Here is a 19317-nt window from a genome sequence, read left to right on the forward strand (position 1 = left end):
CTCTCTTTCTTGCCCAGAGCTCTCCTCCCCTGGCTTCTGGGTCATTTCATTAGTTCACACATTCATCCGCTGGCCCAGCAGTTCCGTGAGCTGCACGAGGCACTGGCGTGGCTTCTACTCAAGGAGCTTCAGACACAACAGCAGATTCTGGTTCTTTCCCCTCTCCTCCGCCCTTATCTGCTGGCCCACCCTCATCGGTTCTTTCAACCCCTGCTCAGATGTCATCTTCCCTATGAAGAAACCCTGACCACCCTCGACAGGGACAGTTTTTTCTCCTCTGCATTGTTTCCATCCCTTCAGCCTACTTGCGTCGTGGCCCATATCCCCTTGGTTTCAAATTCTCTTGTTCTGAAACTGACTAGCACTCTGAGTTTCTTGGGGGCAGGAAACAGTGAAGGCTCAATAAATGTCTGTTGAGTTGAATGGAATATTTTCAGTAACTCCGTCTTCACCTTTGGCTTGCTGCTCCTTTTTCATGCTGTCCCATAAATGGAGATGTGCCTTCAGAGGCCCAAGAATTGTCTATTCATGGTCGTTGAGGCTGTTTTTTGATCATAAAACAAGCTTGGAAAGGCATATCCTGTTTATTCCACTAGGGTCTTCAGCTATCACCTTGCAACCACACAAACTTGAACTTGTCTTTCTTTCTCACTTGAGCCCTCCACCCCCTCAGACAGGACTTGAACATCATTTAGCCTGGCGATCTCCTGGACTCGGGACAGTCATCCCGTGTTTCCTGTGGTTACTGTAACAGATTACTACATACTGGGTGGCTTAAAACAAGAGAAAATTATTCTCTCGCTGTTCTGGTGGCTGGAAGTCTTAAATCAGTGTGTCAGCAGGGCCCTGCTCCCTCTGAAGGCTCTAGGGGAGAATCTGTTCCATACTTCTCTCCTAGCTTCTGGTGACAGCCAGTAATCCTTGGTGTTTCTTGACTTTTAGCTGCATCACTCCGGTCTCTGCCTCCATTCTCACATGCTTTCTTCCTTCTGGGCATCTATATCTTCACGAGACCTGCTTATAAGGACCCCAGTCACTGGATTTAGGGCCTACCCTAAAACTGTATGATCTTATCTTAACTAATTACAGCTACAAAGACCCTATAATGGCACAATAATGGCACATCCTGAGGTTCTGGGTAGCCATGGATTTGGGGGGGACGTTATTCAAGCCAGTACATCCTCAGTCCATCTTGTCTGCCACCACCAACATCAGGTTCCCAAAAGCCACTTGATTGTATCCCTCCAGGTCTCAAAACCTAAAGGAACTTTAAATGTCCTCATTTCTTTAGCTATGGTAAGCCGCCTAAGCATCCTGTTTTCCAATTATAATACAGATGACCTTTATTTTAAGTACTTAAAAAAAATCGTGACCCTGATAGACTATAAACTCCATGGGAATAAGAGTCTAATCTGTCTTCCTTACCCCCATTCCCCAGAATGCAGCACAGTTCACGCCTGGGTATTCAGTAACTACCTGTTGAATGAATCCATGGCGAGTCGAGTAACCGTTTCAAGTCCTCTGTCTGACTTTGAAGAGTCCTCCATTACCTGTCACTGCACCATCCCCTCCAGTCAGCATTTGCTGAGTAAAAATTAGGTACTCTCAATAAATACTTGTTGGTTGATTGATTAATCCATCAACCAGGTGTCCTGCTCTGAAGCATTTTTCATATGGGTCTCCAGGGGGCTGGAGTGGGGGGCATAAGAGGGGTAAAGGGATGGGCCGTGGAGACACTGGATCAGCTTTCCCACCTGAGAACCTCTGGGACCCGCCCAAGGTGTCCATCTGCCTGGGTTCCCACTTCTAGGTCTTCCAGGAGAAATAATAGCAATAAATTTGGAACCACAGGTAGCGGGGTCCAGGACACAGAAATTAAGATTCGTAATAAGAGCAGGTAACACGGCCCCTTTTCTGTGCAGAAAGTGTTCCAGAAAGGCAGGAAGCTGACCCTAAATTGGAGAGATGCCGGGTGCCCACACTGTCTCCTGGGTCACCGGTGGGTGTGTATCAGTGAATGAAGTTTGTGAGAACAACACCGCACGGTCACACACCTTGTAACACGCCCCACCTTGGTACAGCTTGCACCCACGTCTCTAGAGAAAAGAGAGTCTACAAATCTGATTGAGATTGCCCTGAGAATGAAGGTGAAACTGCCAGAAGCAGTTGTTTCTGTAACTAACCCCTCTGTGGACTGGCTCCAGTAGCCCAAAGTGACTGGCTATTTAGGATCCTAATAGAAAACCAGAAATAACTGAGGGGCAGGAGGGGATCCAGTCATTTTACATGGAATCGCAGATCATCACAATTGCTGCCCACACCTGAGTCAACCGCTACCCCACCTGCACCCAAATTCATGTGACCTGACGCAGTGAAGGTCAGGCATCTAGTGAGTAAAATGCCTCATGCATCCACTAGGTTATTTCTCTGTACTTTTCTTTTTCTTAAGTGTCCTAAGTCACCATCCTCTTAGCACTTATTCCTTCGGGGATTACAGAACTAAAGCTGGCTTTATTTTGTTTCAGTTCCCTTGTATCCATTTCAATACCACTCACTAATACCACTCATTTTCAGATTTTATGTGCTTAATAGATTGGAACTATGAGGTCATGTGTCCAAAAAGATAATTATCATTATGGGCACTGATTGAATGGCTTCATTGTCCTCGAGATAATACAGAAAGCTAAAAGAACTTTATTATGGCTTTACCTGATGTGTGTGTGTGTGATATTCCTGAAATTTCACATGACTCAATTTGCCGTCCCAAAGTAATAGAAAGTTAACTTTGCCAAAGGAAGGGGATTTTTAGCAGCAGATGAATTTGTATTTTCAGGAAATGCAAGCCATGCAAAAGTTGTACTGAGTGTTGTTAGCCTGTTGGACCGAAGTGGGTGTTTATCACATCTGCCCGCTGGTTACCTCAATTTCTTAGTTTCCTGAATTCTCAACACTTGGGCTTGGAGGGATGTGCAGCACCTTCCTCTGGCTTTTCCACAGTGAGAACACTGGCTGACAACACCCCTTCCGTGGCCCCTTTCCAGTCCTGGAGGCAGAGAGGGCCCCAGCTTTGTGCATGTGAACTAAGGGTCACCCATCCCATAACTCTTTGAAGACACGAAAGGATTAACACAAAGGGGGCTGGGAAAGAACCTCCAGCTTCAGACTCAAAGCAGGAAACAGCACATGCCTGGAACTAGGAGCGTGGGTCAGAGGATGAGGAGCAACCCAGAACTTTCTTTTCATGCCCTTCAGTCCTTCATAGATTGATCACTGCTAAGCCAGTTGTGGAGACACCCGGAGCGGCCCCACCTGGAGGTGTGCCCGAGAGCCCCTGGGAGGGGTGCTTCATCCGTGTGGCTCCCTGGCTTCCACATGGCTCCAAACTCCCCACTGCTTGTGATCAAACCACCACCGCACACACGAGCCCAGGGGACTGGGTCTACACGGCCGTCTCTGGCCCAGCACGTTTGGTTCCCTCTTCACCTTCTGTCTCTCCAACACCCCGCCCTCCATTCCTCATCACTAACATGTATCATAGCCTTAACCACTCAGCAATGCTCAAAGATTAGTCCAACCTAATCAACAGACGGGATGTAGAGACACACAGCCTAGGATCTGAGTCTCACTGTGCCACCTGCTAGGTGGGTGGACCTAGGGAAATGGCTGAACCCCCCTGAGCCTCATGTCCTCCTATAGAAACACCTACCTCACCCGAGCTGTTGAGATTAGAGGCGCCTGTACCAGGTGCCGTATCCCAGGCGTGGGGCAGGGAAGCCGCCTCTCTACTAGAATTCTCAAATGCTGTGTTTTCATTCCAAACGTGATCTAAAGTAGAATTTATAAAGCATATTCTGGATTACCTGGATGGCCCTTTAGAGTTAACCGTTGCGGCCACATTTTGATGTCAGCGATTGCAAGCAAGTTGGCACTTTATAATACTAATTTGATTGAGTCTATAAATGAGAAAAGAACAAAGGGGAAATAAGTTGAAAATCGTTCATTACAGTCAAATTAATGCCAAGTAAGCTCACAGTGCCAGCATAGATGGGGAACAGTGTGGAGTAAGAGAGTTGTCATGTTCTATAGGCACCTAGAGCGGAAGGGTACCTGTGCTGTAGCATTTAGTGGCACTTTTACGTGGCAAGTTCTGAACCAGTTTCATCAGAACCATCTTGTCTGTCACATTTAATTAAAATGGTTTCCATGAATTTTGAATATGTTTTACCTTTGTTTGTGTTAAAATTTTTAATTTGTTTTGTTTTATCATTTCATCGGAGCAATAAGCATTAGGAGGTTAAACAGAATTTTATCTTCTAAATATTTAAATAAGAGCCTCCTTATAAGAATATGTCAGGCTTTTTTTCTGTACTTTAAGTAGATTCTATGCATTTAAGTTGGAAAAATACTCTGATAATGGATGTGAAATTCTGTGTGTTAAATGACCCACAGAAGGTGCAAAAGAAATGCTGTTTCCTTTTGGGGGTGTGTCATAGGGATGTATCTTCAGCCTGGTGGGGGACATGAAGAACAGAGGAATAATTAATCATCATACGTCTATTTACCCATCACTTTCTGTGTGTACCCAGTAACACACTATAGATGTTGCATATATAATCTTTCTAAATTTTCATAAGCATTTGAAAACACAGGATGTTATCCATTATATTATGCCGCCTTCCTGCCCTCAAGGATTTGACAGTCTAGTCGGGAAATGATTCATGCATATAAAGAATTAATATGAGTTGATGAGAGTCAAATGCTACAAGAAAGGTATGTGTGAGCTTCAAGTAAGGAAGGATCCATCAGGGTGGCTTGTCCCGAAGGTTTCATGAAGTAAGGGTGAGCTTTGGACCAGCAGGCTGCTGCAATGCCCCCACTGTCCCTCCGGATCCACTGGCCTCCCTCTGCACCCTGCTCTGGACCCTCAGGCGGCGATCTTTGTGGATGACAGCAAAGCGTCTCTTGCCATCTGGCTTCCCCTTGGCTTCTGCCAAAGGATTGCCAATCGTCTTGTTCCGTAGAATCTTGGGAGGAAGATTTCTGCCTCTAGAAGTTATCTGCTCCTGGAAGTCTTTGAGTGAGTTTCATGGTTAGATCATTGGTAGGACTGGATGTCCAGGATGTAGGGTCCTGTAATGGTCCTTTACAGAGCAGTTTTTTTTTTTTTTTTTTTTAAATTATTATTTATTTATTTATTTATTTTGGCTGTGTTGGGTCTTCGTTTCTGTACGAGGGCTTTCTCCAGCTGTGGCAAGCGGGGGCCACCCTTCATCGCGGTGCACGGGCCTCTCACCATCGCGGCCTCTCCCGTTGCGGAGCACAGGCTCCAGACACGCAGGCTCAGTAGTTGTGGCTCACGGGCCCAGCCGCTCCGTGGCATGTGGGATCTTCCCAGACCAGGGCCCGAACCCGCGTCCCCTGCACCGGCAGGTGGATTCTCAACCACTGCGCCACCAGGGAAGCCCTACAGAGCAGTTTTAAGATAATTTTCAGGGCTGTCACTTTTGATGTGCTTAGTCTCTGGGTTGTGTGTCGTGCATTGTTATATCCATTGCCGCCCTGTTTGGAAAGACAGCTTCCATCTCTCGAGTCTGTATCAGTGCACACAAGATAACCATCCAACAGGATCAGAAAGTATCAAGGTGACATCGGGGGAGAAGCAAGCCAAGATCTTGGTAAAGGTACAAGCAGGACGTCAGAGATTAGGAAGAGGGGAAGCTGGCTCTTTATTCGCTGGCCACCGCCTTCTTGGTGAGTTGGCTGCTCCCGTAATAAAGGCCGGAGCCCTTCTCAGGCAGCTCTCTCCATAGCGCTGCCCTCTCTGCGTTCTTGTGCTGCTTCCTCTCCTTGGCCCTCTCTTTGGCTGGGGGGTAAGGCACCTTCTCAACCCCCATTCCTGCCACCGTGGCCAACCCTGTGGCCTCATGTGGCCCCTTCTTGATTTCCTAAACCCTGCCTTCCCCTCGGTGACAAGTCCCTTTATTATACTCTCGTCCTGTTCCCAGTCTGAGTGTACATCTGCTCCTCTCCAGTCTCCAGCTGTCCCGTGGAGGGGTGACGGGGGCCAGGACGAGAGACCTCACAATGGCTGATTGGAGGGGGGTCTTCTAGGCAGGTACAGGGGTACGCCAAGGTGAGAAGGACTGTCACCAAAATCACGGTCATTCTTAGTGTTGGCATTGGCAAGCCCGCTTTGTGCCTGACCGGAGACTAGGCTCTTCAGCTCCACAATCCCTGCTCCTGAGGATGCCGTCGTGGCAATGCTTGCCCCATTTCCCGTGCGGGACGCAGAGCCCCAGCTTGAGTCTAAGCAGTTCAGCTCTTAAATGGCAGGGTCGGAATTTGACCCAGGCTCTGTGCAATTCCATCTCTGCTCGTTCAGACCAACCTCTCAGTGACAGGCACAGTCTGATGAGGCCGAGATCCTGGGCTCACGTACCCAGTTCTCTCTTGAGGGGACTCAGAAGGAAGAGGAGATCCTCTGCCCACCCACCCGTAGGGCCCGGGGGTCCTCCCCTCCTCCCGCCCCTCAGAGGAAGGGCTGGCAGGACGGACTGTCTCAAGCTCTGGAGACGCCGCGTTGGCTGAAGCATCGTCTCCACGTGCAGCCAGAATCGCCTTCAGAACCCTCTGGGCTCCTGTCAGTTAACAGCTGTCCGCTGCGCACCTGGCTGGCGTGCGTGCCTCGGGCCCTGAACCCGGGCCAGCTGCTGTATCTGCGCTGGGGCCCACCTGTTCCGGGAGAGCTGACGCCGACGGGACAAGCGGCCACTAATGGGATTTCCTTGTGGTCACGGCGCCGAAAAGGCCCCGAGTGGCTGTAGGAGAAAATCAGGCCTCAGGCCTGCAGACCTGGCCACAGTGTGCTGGAGACGGGGCCATGAGACAGGATTTAGGGGAGGGGAGATCTTTCTATCACCATGACACTTAGGGCATTTTTTAATGTTTTCGTGGCATGTTCATTATTAAATTTTGGAGAAAAACAGAACGTTTTAGGGAAGGGGGAAAAAAAAACCACTCCCAGACCCTCATTTAGACATGACTCTTCTTGAAAAGAATCTAGGAATTTTTTCTTTACTTGTATAGAAATAGATATATACATACTCTTTTATTACGAAAGTGTATACGGTCCATGAACCGTAGCCCTGGAATCACCTGAGAATTAATTAGAAATGCAGACTCATGGGCCTCACCCCAGATTCAGCAAATCAGAATCTGCGTTTTAACAAGACCTCCAGGTGATTTGAGCTGAAAGGGACTCAATGGTATGAATGTACCATGAATCATTTCATTAATCCCCTTTTAATTCAAAATCAGGCTCTGTCTAAATTTTCATGATTATATATTGCAGTGTAGTGAAATATGCTGCAAAAATATCCTTTTGCATTCATCTTTGAGCAAATAATAACAACAGTTACCGTTATTACTGTCACGTATTGAGTGCTAATTATAAGCTAGGCCCGGTGTTGAGTGCTTTATAAGAATCATCGCACCTCATCCTTATGGTGGCCTGTGGCAGAGGGACTCTTCTCACCTTAGGAGGGGTGTTACTGGGGACTTTTTAAAATAAAGGATTTCAAAAAACTGGTGATAACTCCTACTACATCTGATGGTAATGATGATAGCACTTATGGGCGCTTTCTCTGTTCTAGAGACTGTAGTAACTGCTTTACATTTTTTTTTTTTTAATTTAAACCTCAAGCAATCCTAATAAACAAGTATTATTATTAATCTTCTTAAAAACCAAGGTAACCGAGGCTTCCCTGGTGGCGCAGTGGTTAAGAACCCGCCTGCCAATGCAGGGGACACGGGTTTGAGCCCTGGTCCGGGGAAGATCCCACATGCCACAGAGTAACTAAGCCCAAGCACCACAACTACTGAGCCTGTGCTCTAGAGCCCGCGAGACACAACTACTGAAGCCCACGCACCTAGAGCCCGTGCTCCGCAACAAGGGAAGCCACCGCAGTGAGAAGCCTGCGCACCACAACGAAGACCCAAAGCAGCCTAAAATAAATAAATTTATTTTTTAACCAAAAACAAGGTAACCAATGCTCAGAGGTTAAATATCTTGTCCCAGGTCACGTGTCAGGACCACAGCAGATCCCAGGCTGGACCAAGGTCTGTCCGATTTCACTGCTCGCTTTCTTAGCATCAGGCATGAAGACGAGTGGCTTGACTTGCTTCTGGTTCTTCAGTGTATCCTTGGGGCCTCCCTTCCCAGGCAGTGCTGGGCTCTCAAGCAGGCCATCCTCAAAGCCTTCGTGTGTGAATAGACAGAGGGGATTCTCAGCACTGCCTCCTTGGTGGGGACGGGCTTAGGGGAACAGAGGATTTTTTTCCTAATCACAGCTTGACCCAGCAGAGCTGCAGGCATCAGGATCCTCAGACATTCAGACTCTCTGGCCGCGTGGCAAACATCCCAGGACTTTGCAGGGAACAATGGGCACTGAACTGCAGGTGACCCGACCTGCTAATCGCTGCCTGATTGCCAGCTAATCAGTGCCTTGTTTGGGACACTGAATCCCAAATCCCTTTGGACTGGGCTGGGCCCTGGCAAGCAGTCACCTGGTTAATGTGCCAGGGGCGAGGCAGGGGGTCATGTGTTCCAGTGCAGAGTGGCCAAAGGTCGCCTTCAGGGAAATGGTCACGGGGTCTGTCTCTCCGCAGCTGGTCCTGGACAGCTACGGCCTTGTCAACAGCGTGGAAGTGAATAGAGGCAGAGGAATTCAAGGGCAGCCTATGGAGAAAAAGCTAACCAACACTTCCAGGCACACAGAAAATAGAAGATTCTCGTTCTCAGAAACTCTCCAGAGGAGGTCTCAGAAATGCCTCCAGAGGCGGGTCTATGAACAGCAGCCACCAATACCCTCAGAGCCTCCACGATCACTAATACCGTGACCATCAGCATCACAACCACTGCCATCATCAGGACCACCACCCCCTTCACCATCGTCATCACCGGCAAGATGACCATCCCCTCCATCATCAGTACTGTCGTCACCATCATCGCTCGCACCATCACCTCCACCACCGTTTCCAGTATCACCGTTACCCCCATCACCACTACTACCACCACCACCACCCCCGTCACCACCAACAGGATCACCATCTCCTCCATCATCAGCACTATCACCATCACTGTTCCTACCACCATCACTTTCATCATCACCGCCATCACCAGCATCACCACCAACAGGATCACCGTCACCTCTATCATCAGTACTGTCACAGCCATCATTACTCCTATCATCACCACCACCACCATCACCATCACAACTGTCACTTCTGTTATAGCCACCACTACCAACAGTACCACCACCTCTACACCCATCACCACCACTACTGTCACCTCGATCACCACCCTCACCTAGACCACCACCACCATTAATATCATCACACCCCTACCACCACCAGCAGCACTTTCACCACCTCCATCACCATCACCAAGAACAATACCACCACTACCATCACCACTGCTACAGCCACTGTAACACCACTGCCATAGCTGCTACTGCTGTCATTGCCCCACACTGCCATTTCCTAGGAAAGCAATTTTGAGTAGTGTTTTTTTTTTTTTTTTTTTTTAAAAACACTGGTTTGAAAGTCAGACATATTTAGGATCTCTGCCATGAAGTACTACATATTTGAGTTTGGACAATTAATTAAACTTTGAAACTCAGTTTTCCCAAATAGAAAAACTGAGATAGTAATATAACCAGCTCATAGGACTGTGGCTCCTGCAGACCATTTTTCAGTGTTTGGCGCATAAAATCTCAATAAAAGCTCACTGTCATTATTATGATCATAATTCTGCCCCAGCTTCTTTTCAGTGCACAGTTTCTCCTCCAGCATCCCTGCTTGAAAATGGATGGGGAGGGGACAGTTTATCCCTTCATCCCCGATATCACAGGACCCTCCAGGCTGCCTGACATCCCTTAAAAGCAAATGTCTGGGTTGAAGGAAGTTCCAATATGGAATCAGCTGTCTGGGTTTGAATCTACATCTTCTTTTCAAAAGCCATCTGACCTTGAGAATCTCTTTAACCTCCCAGAGACTCCCTTTCCTCTTCTGAAAAATGGAGAATGATAATCTCTTCCTTGAAGGCTTGTGAGAGGCTTACATGAGATAAGACAGGGAAAAGCCCCAGCAGATCGCCATGCACAGAGGAGGCGTTCAATACACTGAGTTGACTGCATTTGCCTGATATTTTAGCTTCGAAGAAGTCATTATCAGGAAGTGGAAAACGCATGCCTTGCGCTGGACGGCTTCCTAATGGGGAGAATAAAACCGAGTCTTCCTCTCCCTCTCCCCGGTAGAGCTGAGCCCTACACTCTGACCAGTTCCCCGGCTGTACTGCTAAGGTCTAATAAAAGGTTACCTTTGCCCGGTTGCTTCAGTTCTAGGAAGCTGTTCAATGTTTGACTGTATTTCTCCAAACTCATTTAAAAACAGTTCATCAGGTTAGCCCAGTTGAATTATTGCCCCTTGGGGTTTTCAAAACCCTGAATTTCCTTCAGAGAGAGCTGGCTTCTGTGCCATTCTTGGAATTCAGCTCCCGGCCCCTCTCCGTGACCCCTGATCACAAATACATTGTAAATAACCTGCTGCCTCCTGCACTGAGAGAACTCCCTGGCTTCCTTCTTGCGGAATGGAATCTGTTCTGCCAGGCTTCCCAGAGCAAGAGTGTGAGACGAGCTCGTCCACTGCCCTCCTTCACTCCTAGAGCTGTCGGGCACTGGCATTTCGGTAGTGCACATTCATTGGATGGCCATGCTTTAAAATATATGCACGGTAAGAACAAGAGGGAGAAAAATCTCTTTCCATCCAATCACAATTGGTTCTCCCATAGCCTGTGTGACATTGACTCCGCATGCTCTGCGAAGCACACGCCAGTGAAAGGACGTTCAGCAGGTTCCCTCCACGACCGCGGAACACAGGCTGCATGTGGAAGGTCAAGGGAGGCCATGATGAAAGACGAACCCACGTAAATGAAGTGCTAAGAATTAATTTTGGCAAACCTAGCACCTGGCTTAGGGCGACACATGAACCTCAGGACTGACATCAGGACAGGAGACTGCCAGTCAAGAAGTGCTTCACGTTCAGAGTTTTTCTCCCTGTAGAATCCCCATTTCAGCTACCAAGTGAGAGAGAAAGGACACGGGGAAGAAAGTTGGGTGGGCGACAGTCCACAAATTCCATCTGGAATAGTTCCAGGTACCACCCCCTACCCTCCAACCCGGAATCTTTTGTCAGGATGGGCTGACCCCTCTGATTTCCCACCTACCTGTTGACAGAATCCAATACTTCCTTTGGGCCAGTAGCCGCATTGAGTGTTTTATTGCCATTTGAGCCTCCCAGCAATCACAACTGTTTGCTTTCCTTATTTTTCACTCAGTGCCGAGTTTGTAAGAACTTCACATACTGCTAATTGCCATTGCCAGTTCCACCAAATTTCTTCTAACTGCTGCCTACACAGTACTCCATAATGCGCCTCACCGTATTGTTCTTCCCCCATTTCCTCAACTAGGGACCCCGTGGTTGCCCGCCTTGCCCAGCAACCGCAGGTACCGAGGACATCCTCTAATGTTCTCTCTCATGGACCCAAGTGAGGATTCGTTGGGATATTCCAGAAGTTGAACTGTTGATTCTAATGTACACGGATACTCAATCTTAGGAAGCTCTTCTTTAGGAACTAGGCCTCGCCTGGTTCCCGCATCTCTGAGTTCGCACATCTCACTTGGCATTACACTTGGCATTGTCTAGCTTTCTCGTTCTTGCCTATCTGAGAGGGTCTACATCTCACTAGATTTGATTTGCGTTTCTCTGATGACTCATGAGTTGAACACCTCTTCCTATCGTGTTAGCCATTTGGATTTCTTTCTACCTCTGTGAGCTGCCTGTCATATCCTTTACCCCATTTCTCTTGCATGTTATGATCCTTTTCACGTTAATTTACAAACATCCTTCACATATCCTAGACTGGTTCTTAGTCCGTTTGGGGCATTGCAAATACTGTGTTGCAATTTGTATCTTCTTAACGTTGTCTTTGCTATCCTTTATTAAAAAGAAATCCTCAGTTTTGAAATGACCAAAATCATCCATTTTTTTCCCTTAGACTTTGTGAGTTTAGGTCTTGTTTAGAAAGTTTTCTCCACCTCTGAGTCATAAAAATATTCCTCTCAATTTTCTTTGTTAACCTTATAATTTTGCCTCTCATTTAATCCCTTATTCATCTGGGTACCACCTTTGTATAATATAGGGATACAGATTTTATTGTTCTCCATATGGTGAGTTTCTCCATACCATCTACTAAATAATCATTCCCGATGATTTATAAACTGTGTTAATCATATTTCAAGCCCTCATTTATAAATAGGCCCTGTTCATGCGTCTCTGTTCTTGAGCCAGTACCATACTGATTTTATTATTATGGTTTTGTAGTATGTCAATATTTTGTGGGCTGAAGCCCTCCCCCATTTCTTCTTTTCCATGGTTGACCTAGCTCTCTGGGGAACTTCGCTCTTCTGTATCCATTTTAGCATAATAGTTCTGTGTTTCACAACAATAAATTCTGAAAAAATAAATAAATGCAGCTGGAGTTTCGATTGGATTGCATTGGATTTGCCTTTCGTTCTTTAAACTAAGAGAGACACGTCTGTTTCTCAGGTGTGGAACCTGAGTCGTGGAGAAGCACTCACACCGCCCTTCTTGGGTCAAGTTGAAGAGTATGTGTCCAGTGGCGGAGGCTGCGTGCCCGGGAGCCCAGGGTTGCTGCAGATTTGGTCTGGGTAGTGCTGTTAATGCCTGATCCCTTCTTGAATAATGACTCTGCTCAGGAAACTGTGCCTCAGGGCTCAGATTCTCCCCCCGCCCCCCGCCACCCAGCCCCCATTTAAGCTCCGGCTTCTTGGCCTGGAGCCTGTTCCCTTCCCAAAATGTTTGTTAGTGTAGCGGCCTTTTACGGCACTTTATGGAAAAATGAAGGAGGAGGTGGGGGAGATGACTGTATTCTGCAAACCAGCCTTCGTTTACTGGAATTTGAGTCCTCTGCCTACCTTGTTAGCTGAAAAAATGTCAAATATATTTTTTCCTTCCAAGCTCGCAATTGGAATGTTCTTTACCTCTTAACTCGAGCCAGGACAAATGTGGCCCAGGCTCTGAGAAACAGCCTGTGATTTAGAAGAGCTGTACAGCAGCCTTTGCAGAACATTTACAACTGCAGTTATCTAGGGGGGCTGGGGACACGGCCTGGCCCAGTGAGAGTCAGAGGGTAGAGGGTGCGGCGGCACTGCAAACTCGATCCCGGCGGCAGTGCTGGGGGGCTCGCTCCTTGCCGCCCTGAGCCCCTTCTCCAGCTTTAAAAAAGTCGTACCTGGGAAGCTCTTGAGTAAAGAGGAGCCCCGCAGGGGAAGGCCGTCTCTCTGCTTCTGGAAAAGGGAGCCCGCAGGCCCAGGATACAACCTGCCTCTGATAAAGGGCGAGAAGTCGGTTGGAGGGACCAAAACCAGGTCCCTCCAGAAATGTCATGTTTTTCTTAGAACTGGGGCCTATGTTACACACAAATCTGAGATTATCTCAGACAATTATCTAAAATTAACTGTGGTTTTCAAATGAAAAACATTTAGGGGAGGATCAGATAAGAAGGTGGCCTATTTATAATACTTGACATGGGTTGGGGGGGAGGGAGAGAAAAAGCAAAACAGGAGTGAGAACACACCGTAAAATGATACCAAATGTACTTCAGGCCCCTTACACCAGGATGCTGACTACATCTCCAGCCCTCACTGATAACAGAAAGGAGAGCTTTTATCCTGATTATCTGTTCACTGATGGTTTCTTAGAGAAAATTCTGTTCCAAAGAGAAATGCTAGCTTTCTGTCTCACTCTAGACACAGCAAGAATTGGGTTCTGAAACACTTAAGTTTGGCGTAAGTCAAATGTTTGTTCAGAGGGTTTGAAATATGAACCAGTGATTTCTGGCTCGGAAGCAGTTATTTACACACTGTGGACCCACCTGGAACAGTTACTAGAATTAGACATGACAGACAGGGCAGAATCCAGTTGAAGAACCTCTGTCTGGAAGATACTACTTGAAGATACCACCATCTGTGTGGTTCCCTAGATGCACAAAAAAAAGCACTTGAGGGCTTCCCTGGTGGCGCAGTGGTTGAGAATCTGCCTGCCAATGCAGGGGACACGGATTCAAGCCCCGGTCTGGGAAGATCCCACATGCTGCGGAGCAACTGGGCCCGTGAGCCACAACTACTGAGCCTGCGCGTCTGGAGCCTGTGCTCCGCAACAAGAGAGGCCACGATAGTGAGAGGCCCGCGCACCGCGATTAAGAGTGGCCCCCGCTTGCCACAACTAGAGAAAGCCCTCGCACGGAAATGAAGACCCAACACAGCCATAAAGAAAGAAAGAAAGAGAGAGAGAGAGACAGAGAGAGAGAGAAAGAAAGAAAGAAAGAAAGAGAGAAAGAGAGAAAGAAAGAAAGAAAGAAAGCACTTGAGGGGCCCATCAGCATCTGCGCTCTGCCCTTTAAAGAGGGCAACTCAGTAAAGGACGTACTGGTGTTATTCCCATTTCACAGATGAGGATGTTGAGGCTCAAAGAGATCACCTGGCTAGAAAGAAAACAGGCTAGAATTTGAAGCAGGCCTGAGTTCAGAATTCACAATCTTGAATGCCACACCAAGTGACCTCTACATAACTGTTTTCCGTCCTAGCCCCATTGGCATAATTCCACTCTGCACAGGGTGCATAGGAAAAGCTTTTCCAAGGGGAAGAGAGAGGGATGGAGGGATATGTGCATTGAGAGGAGGAATGTATTCCAAGAGGAAACTTCTTGAGGAGGGCAGTAACAATAGTTGAAGTAGAACGCTGGCCGGGAGCTGAGGGAGATTTGCACTGCTGAAAACAAAGGACTCTGCACTTGCCACCATGATACCTCCTCACCACAGAGGCCTGCCAGATGTCAGGGATCTCCAGGGCTGCAGGCTACATCTGCATTGTTTGTGCTTTCCCCCCCCTAGACACAGGTTGGCAAAGAATAAATGATCCCAAACACCACAAACAGCCCAGGGGGAAATATTGAACCCCTGTGCTTCCAGACTTTCTGGCATGGACCAACTCCTTGCCCCACCTTTGTTCCCGGCCAGAAGGAAATGGCATGAAATGAAGGACAGTTTTTATAACCTCTTTCAGCTCTAAACCGTGTTTCCTGTGCACTTAGCAGGTCTTAATGGAAACCAAACAGATTTCTCAGGCATCTAGATTCTGAACATGCTAAGTCAAGCGCCCACATGGTTGAGAAAATTGCGACAACAAAAACATTTTTCAAAAATATCATAACACAACACGAAGTGACCATCGCTAATTCAAAGAGGCAGACATATTTCATAAAGGTTGAAAAGAGGTGAGTCTTTCACAAGATTCTAGCTCAAGGCCACATTTGCAAAAGTATAATCATTCCCTAGCAAGGTTTTGTTTATCTGGCCATTAAAAAAAAATTTTTTTTAACAACTTTTACTTTTGGCTCTCTGAATAAGAACTGTGTTTCCAGCTGTGTAGTCTGAGGAGGATACAAGAGGCCCGGTTTGGATATATGTGTGTATACACACACACACACACACACACGCGCGCGTGCGCGTGTGTATGTGTGTATATATATATATATATATATATATTTTTTTTTCAGAGCAGAAAAAGTTTCTTACACAATTTTGCTTGGGCTAAACTGCATACAGAGAAGTTTATTTATACTGTTTTATCACATACCTGTTTGGATATGGGCTGTTTTCTGGTATTTAAACAGGCCATTCCTTGCCAGTGGCTTTATCTGCAGTCTCATGCTTTTGCTGCAAATGTTTCTTATTAACTCAGAGAACAACACCAATTTCTCCATGAACGTTATTATTGAGACTAAAATAACCTAATTGTTACTTACTTCTAACATGTTATCATTGAGGAACTATATCCTAGTAATCTGTTTAAAATATGGTAAAGGCCATTTCACTGTACTTAAGGGGGAAAGAAAAGGATAGCAAAGCTTTTTTGGATAAAATCCTTTAATAAAAACATTTTTTAAGCCACCTGCTTATTTTGAGCTGGTATTTTAGGACGGAAGGGAAGCAACGCCATTTGAGATTGTAGTGGGCTCTTTTACCCACTATGTAGAAGTTCTGGGGTTCCCAGATGGCAGCCTTAGATAGAATGTGGGTGCAAGACCTAACTCCACTTATATGACCCTCTGTAAATCATTTAAACTCTGTCAGTAAGGTGTGGGTCATGATAGCTAACTGGTGATGAGATCATTTAATTTAGCACGTAGTTATTGAATAGCTATTATGGGATAGCCTTGTGGTAGGTCCCATGGTGCAGAGATGAGTGAGACAAGGTCTTCATTTCCAGGAATCCACAGTCCACAGTCTGGCACATGGTGGGTCTCCATTCAACGTTAAGTGAATTTGAATAATTATGTGTAGATTCAGGAATAGCTAAGTATAAGCCAAAACTAAATCCATATAATAGAGATTCAAGTGTTTATGCACAGGGGTTAATTTTATCCTGCAGTTTAAAAAAAAAAAAAACATGTTGGGATACTACCTTAACAAACAGTTATCTATTGCTGGGTAACAAGTGGCCCCCAAAATCTAGTGGTTTAAAACAGTAAACATCTATTATCTCACAGCTTCTGTGGGTTAGGAGCTCAAGTGTGGCTTAGCTGGGTGCCTTTGCCTTAAAGTTTCTCCTAAGGCTGCAATCCAGGTGTTGGGCAGGGCTATAGTCTCATCTAAAGGTTCAAATGAAGGGAGCTCTTCCAAGTTCAGTTGTGTGGCTATTGGCAGCACTCAGTCCTTTGCAGGCTGCTGCACTCAGGGCCCCAGTTCCTTGCTGGCTGTTGGCTAGGGAGCATTCCTTCAGTTTCTTGACATGTGGGCCTGTTCATAGGGCAGTACATAAAGTGGCAGCTGACTTCCCTCCGAGAAGAAGAGAGCAAGAGAGAGTAAGCAAGGTGGAAACTGCATTATGTTCACAACCTCATCCTGGAAGTGGCATCCAATCATTGCTACCATAACCTGTTTGTTAGAAGTCAGCCAGTAGGTCCAGCCCACACTCTTGGGGAGTGGATAACACAAGGACATGCATATCAAGAGGGCAGGGGCCATGGGGGACCACGTTGGGGGCCGCCGACCACCCAGATGGAGACCAAAATGGGTAGGGATGTGAGCCTCAACTGTGTCTCAGCATAACGTGGCTGGTTGCACATGTCTCAGCTCCTGACACAGCTGGGCAGCCCCATGTACAACTGCATTAGAAACTTCTGCTACATCTACAGGAGACAGCTGCTGGGATATGGCCACTGTGGCCCCCTCCCCAACCATTTCATGGCAGCATCTCCAAAGAGGAGCCATCAGGATCCCTGGCAGCTCCTGTGGTGTCCCAAGACTGTAGAGTTGGGATAACACAGCCCCGCGCCTTAGAGCCTGGCGTTTCCTCCATCTCCTTCTTGTCAGTATGCATGTCTTTTTTTCTTTTGAAGCCTTGCTGGTATAATAAAATGGGTGTAATGAGCATTCTTACGTCTTGGAGCTGTTGTGAGGACGCATGGCATATGCAGTTAACATGTACATATGTTGGATCTCTTGGGCACCAGGCCTTCTACACTCCAAAACTTGTCCCTGCTTTCTGGAGATTCAAACATAGCAAAGAAGAGAAATACTCACTGTCAAACAATATAACCATTAGACAAATACTCATAAGGGGAAGTATGAGCATGGGCTTGACGGACCAAGCAGAATCGGCTGAGTCTAGTCAGAGCTGGCTGCAAACCCAGATCGCAGTTCTGCAAGTTCTCTGCAGTGCCACGCAAGAAACCTTGAGTTGCTCAATTATGTAGAAGTGGGGAGTAGGCAGGGGGCAGTGGTCCAGGGAAGGCCAGATTGACCAGAGCTTGGCACTGGGGGCTCAGAGCCATAGTTAATCGTCAACAACTACAGAAGTATTTTCAGTATTTTAACTGGTATGGTTATAGTGGTGTGCCCAAGTTCACTGTCTACTATCAGCTCTGAGAACGGCCACTGTGGAAGGACTTGAACTTGTCAGAGAGGTTGGGAAAGGGCTTCTCTGAGGAAGAGACTGTCGTATAGACCTGGAGGGTAAGTAGAGATTAGACAGGTAAAGGGAAAAGAAACAACTTTGTACACCAAGGGGACAGCATATGCAAAGACTCAGAGCCTGGAGAAGGTGTGATAATATATTCAGAGATCCAAAGAAAGTGTGGTGACACTAAAAGCAGAGAGAACAAGACAGAGATTGGGGTCACATGAAGGATTTGTGCTTTGACTTGACAGGTTCAAAAGAAACCATCAAAGGGATTAAGTCAAGGTGTGATATTATCCTCTGTGCATTCTGAAACATCATTCTGGCTGAAGATCCCAGCACAACTTAAGCATTCCTATCATTATTATTTTTCCCCTGTTTTCCATTGCCATTGCAAACCCAAAGGCACAAATAGTTAAAGAACACACGGGTTCTGGCTGCCTGCCCTGTTGGGGAACACAAAGTTCCTAGACCTTTGGATTCAACCCAGCAAAGTCTGGGTTCAAGTCCTCGGAACCAGATAGGCAGCACCATTAACAGCAAACCCATCCCCCTGGTTTGTGCAATATTTTAAAGATACCAGAATGACCACAATCGACTTCTTGGGATGGGCTTCCTAAAAATTGGAGCTCGCTTTAAAGATGATGTGATTCTTCCTGCATGCTGCTAAAATATCCAAGCTCCCTCTTGCCCTAACGAAATCCAAATATTTTCTGTGTATCCAAACATAAATATATCCCTCAGAGGACACGATAGTCATTGGAAAGACAAGCCTCAAGAGTGAGCATTTGTTTGAGAAGCACCTACCCAAACAGCTAAGCTCACTTTATTACCCTGAATCTTGATTTCTTCATCTGTAATATTGGAATACTGTCAGTATCCACCTCATAGCATTGTAACGAGGAGAGGAGTGTATGAGCTCACAGTATGTGAACCCCTTAGCGTGGTGCCCACAAGTGTTGCTCAAAAATTTGTAGTTTAACAGAGACATAGAAAACAAACTTCTGGTTACCAGAGGGGAAAGTGGGGCTGGGGGAGGGATAAATTAGGAGGTTGGGATTAGCATATACACACTACTATATATAAAATAGATGACAAGGACCTACTGTATAGCAACAGGGAACTATTTTATGATAACGTGTAAGAGAAAAGAATCTGAAAAGGAATATATATATATATGTGTGTGTGTGTGTGTGTGTGTGTGTGTGTGTGTGTG

At 46.7% G+C, this 19317-nt stretch overlaps 1 protein-coding gene across 8 annotated transcripts in view; it reads left to right on the plus strand.

Annotated features, from left to right (window-relative positions):
- Positions 1-19317, plus strand: part of LOC309616161 (uncharacterized protein) — a 153441-nt gene that overhangs the window by 49350 nt on the left and 84774 nt on the right. The window contains exon 5 of one of the 8 annotated variants that reach the window (XM_082366434.1): positions 8668-19302. The exons of the other annotated variants lie outside the window; for them this stretch is intronic. Within the exon in view, the coding sequence (XP_082222560.1) occupies positions 8967-9371 (405 nt within the window). The 5' untranslated portion in view covers positions 8668-8966 and the 3' untranslated portion in view covers positions 9372-19302. The remainder of the gene's footprint in view (positions 1-8667; positions 19303-19317) is intronic. 8 annotated transcript variants of the gene reach the window in all.

The sequence above is a fragment of the Balaenoptera borealis genome (genome assembly GCF_965194805.1).
Source record: "Balaenoptera borealis genome assembly, chromosome: 19".
NCBI lineage: Eukaryota > Metazoa > Chordata > Mammalia > Artiodactyla > Balaenopteridae > Balaenoptera > Balaenoptera borealis.